General features: G+C 52.4%; 1 protein-coding gene across 1 annotated transcript; it reads right to left on the bottom strand.

Annotated features, from left to right (window-relative positions):
* Positions 1–302: 302 nt before the first annotated feature.
* On the bottom strand, positions 303–7,033 carry LOC100904397 (pickpocket 28). Its single transcript, XM_029113240.1, has 15 exons — positions 6,937–7,033; positions 5,964–6,226; positions 5,730–5,836; positions 5,418–5,562; positions 5,088–5,278; positions 4,670–4,855; positions 4,201–4,341; positions 3,980–4,094; positions 3,759–3,876; positions 3,328–3,434; positions 3,027–3,245; positions 2,452–2,545; positions 2,039–2,223; positions 1,402–1,575; positions 303–446 (listed from the first exon to the last, which is right to left on the bottom strand). Exons 1-15 carry the CDS (start codon positions 7,031–7,033, stop codon positions 303–305), a joined length of 2,286 nt encoding a protein of 761 aa, XP_028969073.1.
* Between the last annotated feature and the right edge of the window lie 1,349 nt (positions 7,034–8,382).

Genomic DNA, 8,382 nt, shown 5'->3' with positions numbered 1-8,382 from the left:
CAGCGAGTATTTTCCATTTGGGATCCGATACGAGAGCGACTGGAGCGAGCTCGAGAGTGTGAATCGATTTTTTCACAATAACTCATGCAGATCGTCTGAAATGACGGTCGTTCCGGGGAATGTACGCGAGTTATTTTTTTGGCGCTCTTTTCGAACACTCGTGGAATCCTGCGGATGTAGAAGCAATCAGGGTTGCGGCGATCGTCTGCGGGAACCATTCGGGCCGGTCTCTCGGCTCTTATTGTTTTATTTTTCTTATTATCTCCCAATGGATCCAAATCTCAGAATTCAGAGCGAGCAGATTAAGGCGCGCTGTTCTTGTAGTATTGTATGGCGAAAGGACCGTATGTTGTATTGTATGTCTCCGTTGTGGTGAAAGTTCCTCCAGATGGTTTTTCGAAAACATCCCATATGTTTTTCTTGTTCGGGAAGTATCCTGGCAGCTCCTGGGAAAACATGAATGTCTTTTAGTTCGCGAAAACAGCGATTTCTCGAACGCAAATCACTTCGAGGAAACGACCGCGCAGGCTTGCGGCTAGATTCGGAAACCTCGGTCGCCGCGGGAACCCCTCAAACTCATATTCGAGATTCGCCGCGATCACGAGTGCGGAATCGGGTTCGATTGGAATAAGGCCCTCAATCACTCATTAGCGCCGATTCGACATCGGGTGAGACCATATAGAATCGGTCGCAATCGAACATTCGGTCTCTCAGCGAATTCCGACAAGTTGTTTCCGGAGCTTCGGTTCAATGATCGGGGCTTGATATCGGTGCTCGTCGGAACGAGCCTTCCTTACGATGATTATCCCGAGAACGCGAGACCCCTCGAGGCAGTCGACGAGCGGTCGACCCAGGCCTGGAAGTCTTTCTACATCGTACACGGGACGATTCAGCTCAGAACCGACAAGGGAGAACACTGCGGGAGTTCGAGGCGCCGGAAGCTGCTGGAGCAGTTGCTGACACGAGCTCCCAGAAGGCTATCGCTAATGGACTACATCCTGATCGTTCGAGAAGACCAATGGGTCGTCGATTGTTTCCGCCCCCTTGTTTTGAAGAGAAAATATATATTTCATGTAGGCAGTGCCTCCGAGCCAACCGAGTAGAGCTCTGAGCCAGAGTCCATTCGAAGAGGAGTGCATGACCTCCTCTCCCGAAGGACCTCTCATGATTGCGGCGGCCTCCTCGTCAATCATCAATCACGGCAAGCCCGCCGTACAATCGGATTTTCGGTCGGGGGTCTCGGAGCATCGTCGAGATAAATTTTCGAGCGAGGGTCATGGCTCAGAGGGAGATTATAGCTCTCGCTGACCTCGGGCACAAGTCGTCAATGTATACCAAATGTTTCCGGCATTTCGGGGATTCGTGTGCTCGGGAGGGAAACAGGAGGTTTCTTTGTCATACCGGTGCCGTTGGCTGCTGAGGAACAACTTGAGATCGTCGCGGCTTCCGATCTCCTCGAGCACTTGTCTGAACCGCGGTCGAACTCATCACGTTGCCATCCTGACCGAAGGACAGGCGACTTTCTCGAACCTTCTTCACAAACTGGATGGCTCCCATAACGAGGATATCCAGCGCCTGAAACGATAACGAAATCGATTACGCGAGAAACCGCGCGATGTTAATGAGTCTCGTGCTCGGCTCAGGCAGAGTCGGCTCGGGTCTCGGGCGCGGCGTCCGTTCGTCACGTTTCGAGCGTCGGCTGCTGTATATAGAGGAGCTTGTTCAGAGTGTATTTTTTTCTGCGGATCCGGATTCTGAATATTTCTGCACACATTTGCGTATGTATTTCCACACGCGTATGGAAAGTAGATCCCTCCAGGGGATTCCCTCTTTACGGGAACGACCAGACCAGCTCCGAGTCCGGAAAACTCGGATCAGATCCATTAATTTCTTAGACGCCTCAAAAGCAATTCAGCTCGAGATAAAAATTTTGGAGCGTAAGGAAATTCCGCGAGTTGGGGGGGCCGGAAGGAGCGTGCAACACCGAGGGAGCGGTCTGTCGGAAAATAGCGGTAGCTGCCATGCCGTCTTGTCTCACCTGGAAGAGGAGATAAAACGAGAGGCCGAGATACATCCCGTTGATACCTCCGATGTTGGACAGCACTCTGATCTCGTCGTACTTCGCGATAGCGCGAACATGCTCGAATGTGAACGAGTGGAAATACACGACCAGTCTCGCGGACCCCAATTCCGCATAGAGTTGTTCCTCTTGAGATCGGTTGCCTGCTCCAAAGCGGAAGGAAGGAAGGAGCACATTTTCAGTAAAAGTTCCTCAAACCGAGAAGTGTCCGCAGTCGTCCTCTCGAAATCGTTCGCTCGTAAAGTTCCCTCAGACGCGCTCCAAGGATTTCACCAAGAGTACGCTCTGCTGCTGGGCACAGCGTGATGTGGGGATTGCGAGGCGACCGAGAGCGATTCTCTTAAAATTTCTGACTCGAGTTTTTCAATCACCTATCGTCACGTTGTCGTCGGACACGAAGCCGGCCACGCTGACGTCAGTGGCGTATTTTTTTGTCTCGCATTCTCGCCAGCAGTCACAGCGATCCTAGAAGCGAATAGCTCGTCTTATTCATTCGAGGAAGGAAAGTCCGAATTGTTCCGATGAATGGAAATGAGAAATAAATAAATAAAAAATTAATAATAGTACATATAATAACTCGGGATCCTATCGAATCGCCCTGCGGTCTCGCGTGCGGGCAATGTCCCGCATGAGGGACTCTCCGTATCGGGAAGCTCATCATTGATGAGTCATCAAACTTAGCCAAGGAAATAGGTCCCGACGAAAAGAACTTGTTCCGCGCGAGAAAATTTCGCCCCTTTCGGAGCCTTATCTCCACCGAGAAAGCGATCGGTGTGGGACTCTAGCTGCTAGTGCGCGATACTCCGGGAAACTGTCATGAAGTATTGAGAAGGTCTAGGGTCTGGGGGAATGACTTAATTACCTAACCGACATGTGATGATGGAGGATGAGCCTCGCGATTCTCAGCGGTGAACGCAGAGGCAAGCCTTGCGCTCGGAAAACTCACTTGGAAGAAGATGTTCGTCCGATCCTTCATTGCGTCGTCAACGCATTTCGTTTTCCTCGGGGTCTTGCAATACTTGTAATCCTCCACCAAATCCGGGTGTAACTTGGCGGCGGGATCCTCTTTGATGCATTTGCATTTGAAGATCAAGTACTCGATTTCACAGTACTCTAAACATTGCGCGCGAACGTATGACGAGCTATTCGTCGTCGGTTCCATCACCTGGGATACAGTGATGCGTTTCGATTTCCAGCCCAGAGTAGCGGTCCGGATCATTCAGCGATCCTCGGTAGATTAGACTTACGGGGACGTGAGCTTCAAGAGTGCCTTGTACCAGAGCCTGAGGCCAGTCTTCCCTACAGCCGTCCTCATAGGGCGGGGGCAAGTTCTTCGTTGTCGCCATGTTCAGTCCTGAGCGTAGCATGGGACAAAAGTATAAAGTACAATAGAATTTTCCACGGAAATCCGGCTTGTGAATCGCGGCGCACCTTCGTGACCGAGATTACCACCGAAAACCGCGCTCAGGCACGATGTGCGTGGCTGGGGGAAAGGGCAGCGGGAGGACACCGGCCATTCGCAAGAGCGAAATGTCTTGTGGAGCAAGAGAACAAGATGCCCGCCCTGTAGACGTGCTCTGGTCGCCTGCGTCCGGCGGCCTCGGTCATCGAGGTCATCGTCATCAAGCTCGTCGACTCAAGCAGTAATCTCTTTGAACCCGACGTCACTTGTACTCACCAATGTACGTTGTGTAGCCGGGAAGGACGTATATTGCGTCCGCGCAAACAGAGTAGCCTTTATTATGTTCGTGGATCATCGCGACGAAACCAACCTCGTTCGACGTCGGAAGATAGTCCTGCGAGGTCAAAACTCGCTTAATGCGTGCACGGTCTTCCTTCTCTGGCCGAGTGCGGAACAATGCGAGTAGAGTGTACACGGCGCCACGCGTAGCCACGAACCTTGACCTCGGTCTTCAATTGTATGACCAGACCGCTCAAGGGCGAAGACAAAGTTCCGTACTCGTAGTATTTGTTCTCTTCCTCCCATTCTTGTTTCTCCTGAAAACTGGCGGCCGTGATGAGCGACAGGCAAAATGAGTCCGGCTAGCGACTCTGTTCGAGCTTCCCCGCTGGCCACGAGGTATTGTTTGCGTCCGAGAGCCTAGTTCCCTCACGGCCAGCTGAGCGGCTCACTCACCGCATCGGTCATGTTCTCCTTGGGTCTTTCCTGGCAATGGAAGCAAAAACAGGATCCGTATAGCAGACTCATCGATTCTTTGAATCGTTTCATATTCGTGGTGCAGTCGGTATTCGATGCGTAGCTGTGAACGGAATAACAAAGCTCTCATTAAGCAAGCCATTGTTTGGATTCCGCCTAGCGGTGTTCCTCAATGCTATCGCACTCCTCTCGGTTTCCCTTGTTTTTGTTAGCTGCGCAGTCGTTACCGTCGGCGTCGCTTCCCCGCGAATCGTCCGCACGCATCGACCTGCAAGCTTTCACTGATCCGCATCGAGCAAAGTCGGCCCAGTTTCACCCAGCGCCGAAGGGCTTCGGAGGGCGCCCCTCTGATACCTGGTATTGCCAGCTCCAGTGAATGATCCTATTGAGTAATGCTTCCGGAACCGAAAGCCGGACCTGGACTCATGTACCTGCATTTGTCCACTGACGACCTCATGGTGTGGCCGAGATTGGAGACTTCTCGGCTGGCTTCGGGGCCGAGAGCGATGGTTTCTTTAATCCAGTCGGCCAATTGGGCACGTATTCCCGTGTCGAACTGATTTGGTTGCTTGGCTCGCTCATTAGGTCCGCAAAGACGTTCGCAGATACCTGGATTACTTCAGAGAATCGGACCAAATAGTCAAAATGTTTGATTTCAGATCAGCTCGAGGATTCGATTCAGATCACGGTGATCTCCCAGGCGCCTGAGATTTGTCCGGGAGTCTCCCCCGCAGTGGAGTTCTCCCGGAGTTCGCCCCGCCGCCCCCAGCTGGTTTCCCATTACGAGAATCCGGACGATGGGCTCGTATAATCCAATATCGTCCGATCGAGACTTATAGGCAGACTCACTTCTTCCTGCGTTCCTGATTGCAGAAAGGCGTTATTTTCACAATTTCATCTCCATTCCTCACGCTTTTTTCGGTGAATAAAATTGACGTGTTGTCACACGCTTTGCTCCTGACGAAAGGATTCACGTTGCAGATTGTCACGTCGGGGAAAGGCAGCGTATCCTTGGTCTTGTACTCGTACGTGTAAATGACCTGAGATGATGAATGACCTCTCACCAACCGTCGGAAAGGATTCTCCTCTCGCGGGTTTCCTCGACCGAAAACCGTCGAACAGCCGAGAACGGCTCGAGCTTCGAATATATCGGCGCGTTCAGACTTCATTCCTCCTCACCGGATACTGCATGTAGCTCTGGATGACGTCGACCAGATCCGCGACGGTGAAATAGATCAGCGGTGCGAGAACTGCGCACCATAGAAGTTTCCGGACCGGTTCCCGACGTGGATTCGCCAGAACATCGGCTGAGGGAATCGTAGACCTGGGGGCGAACCCTTCCGAATTCAGTCTTCAATGGCTCGGAATTTAGAGCCTTGCTGGTAGATCCATCGATTCGGAACGTTACGCAGAACACGTGTGAGATACGAGTGGGATCCCGCTGATTGTGAGTCGGACGGGGAACTCCTGAAATTCCCAGACGTCACTCACCTGAAGAAGCCGTCCTGGTAGATTTTCGCTATCTCGTGCACCCACACGGACTTCTTCCGCCACCACTTGCGAATTCTAAACCAAGATTTCTGACACGATATCTTGAGCTGAAACGGAGAGATAGAAGAGGAAGGCTTGAGTTCAGGGAGAGCCCATGGAACAGTCGGCTCAGCTCCTGCTGTACGGAAATATTCGAAGAATCAATTCGGAACGCGTTCGTCGACAAAACCTTACCTCCTGCGACTTGGTTAGCTTCACGGTCAAGCCGTAGTCGGTCGGCGAAATCACAGCCGGCTTGCCATCGTGCGAATACGGATATATGAGATCCCGGGGAAGATTTGTTCCGGGGAAAGCCATTCCGGGACTGTTTTCGCCTCCTTGCGTGTCTCGAAGGATCTGTGGACCACTCCTCCTCCGCAACCGCGTCAATATGGGCGACGAAGCTGTGCTCATAAGATCCGTGGCGTCGCAGGGTTGATCGGCACCACCGGGCAGGTCTCACGTAAAAGAACATAGGGGTGAGAGCGCGATCGATCGATCGTACAAAGCGAGAAGGTTCGCGACGGAAAGGCCGAAGGTCGTTTGCGGTTTGTCACGTCATCGGACGGCTTGCGTTCGCTGAAAGCGATATCTTAATCGAACTCGGCGCCACTCAGCGACCGATCCCCATGGGGAAGGTGTGAAACCGAAGCTGTGGTGGCCTACTGGCCCAGAAACTACGGACAGGGATCGTTCCCCCGACATCATTCCATTCATTCACGCTCAGAGTCGACGTAGTCTCTGCCCGATTTCCCGTGTGGCATTTTTCGGCAGCGAACGATGACGACGGATAGGATTCCGTTAGACAGCGCACCACTGAATCCAGGGGGTCCGGATACGGCCGCCGACCCTCTCGAACCGCAAGCGCTCACCACAAAGCTTATTAGGAACGAACCTGATGTTGTTACCAACAAGGAGCTCCTTCCCGACTGCCGAGCGATAAGAAAGCGGAGAGGCAGCCCCGACGGCGGCTTGTTTTTCCCCTCGAACGAGGAAGTCCTCGTGGCCAGGCGTATGTCTTGTTCCCTTTGGCTGCTCACACACAGCTGAAGCTTGTTCGTATTTCCATCGTAAGCATGGAACACGCAAACACCGACGGAAACGGGACTCGCTCCATGCGACACATCGCGGGCGTGCAATATTCCCTGATGCCGGAACCTTCACTCACGATCAGCCACCAGAGCGTGCGGAGCCCGTGTCTTGTGCGGAGTCTGGTACGCTTCTTTGTCGTCTTCGGGAACCCGTTCCCCTGACGAAGTTGTCATTCTTCTGATTGAAAGCCGCTCGGAGTCGCGCTCAGTGTTATCTCCTAGATATCTGACTGAAGGGAAGCGCGAGCGCGATCGAGTGTACACGGCACAATTGAAGCTCATTCCGAGATATGCAGCAGTCGATTCTCTCGATTTGCATGATCACGCCTTTTCGGGGCCCGACCTTCGATACGCGACTCAGAACTCAGAACTCGGGCTGACGAAGCTCCTCTGAACTGGAATGGAACTGAATGGAAACGTCTTGCATTCCTGCCGCAAAGAAGCTTTTCCAATCGCTGCATTCAAAGTCCTCTCCGGCAGCGGAAAACTGGGATAACACATTGGTCTCGTCAGGATGCTTGTATCGACCACTGATAACACTAGCTGATGCTCCGTATGCGGGAATTCCCGAGTTCTCTCCTATTCGATATTTCCCTGTTATGGCAAATTGTCGGGGTACGAAACTCACAAGGGGGAATAGGGGAGAGGAGATTCTGGTTTTCACTCAAAAGAGTGGGGTATTCCGTCTGAGGATGACTGCAAGGAACATCAGACTTCGTACCAGTTAGCGAACGAACGGACGATTATTTCCTGAATAAGAGAACGAGGACAGCCGATCAATTGACGCAGGGGACCGGAAACGGTGATGAGCCCGCTCGGAAGACGATATTGCTCTCACTCGGAAGATTCGATCGGGAGAAAAATTCAACGTAAGAATCGACAACGACCGCCTCGCTATTCATAGGTTTCGGAATCACTAATGTGAGACTAGTATCGGACAGGAGTTTCTAGCATGGGGCAGCTCGCCTCGGCACGGGGACCAGTCTGGCGATCCGCGGAAACGGCTCAGGAGGAGCTGAAAACGTTCCGTCGGATCCCTGCATACGATGAGCCACAGTAATCCCTTACGACTATCGCCGACTATGCCAGTCGAGACTCACTTTCTGGAAAATGCGTCAGAGTTCCTCCTGGGAATCGATTATTCATGCGACCAATTGTATTGGTACTTGTTCCACGGGAGTGAAATATGTAGCGATCTTCTCACGCGATCCTCAAGCTAGATACTGCAAAGTGATACAGCGAGCTCGTTGGCACCTCCTCTCGCTTGGTTTGACGAAATTCGCTTGACGGAGAATAGAGACTTTCGCTTCGCTTGATACCATGGTCGCCTCAGTCGTATAGGAGCCACGAAAGGATGGAAAGGGTACCATAACGATGAACAACTCACCCCCTATGATACTTTCGCTCGGAGAGCGGGGTAATTAGGACCATCAGGTGAATAAATCAGCGTCAGGCGGTCCCTCGCCATCGTCGGAGGAGCAGCTCGCTACGACCCTGAATTTTTCGGAGCAGCCCCAATGAAG

Source organism: Galendromus occidentalis, unplaced genomic scaffold, assembly GCF_000255335.2.
Source record: "Galendromus occidentalis unplaced genomic scaffold, Mocc_1.1 scf7180000076440, whole genome shotgun sequence".
NCBI lineage: Eukaryota > Metazoa > Arthropoda > Arachnida > Mesostigmata > Phytoseiidae > Galendromus > Galendromus occidentalis.
Note: the sequence above shows the minus strand (reverse complement) of the source record. Positions and strands in the feature narration are given on the sequence as shown.

Excerpts from the sequence above, each read along its gene's own strand:
- LOC100904397 (XM_029113240.1), bottom strand. The coding sequence starts at position 7,033 with ATGACAACTTCGTCAGGGGAACGGGTTCCCGAAGACGACAAAGAAGCG. Across the intron at positions 4,342-4,669 it reads TCGTCAGTGGACAAATGCAG|CTACGCATCGAATACCGACT; the intron begins GTACATGAGTCC and ends TTCCGTTCACAG. Across the intron at positions 3,246-3,327 it reads CTCTTGAAGCTCACGTCCCC|GTGATGGAACCGACGACGAA; the intron begins GTAAGTCTAATC and ends ACTGTATCCCAG.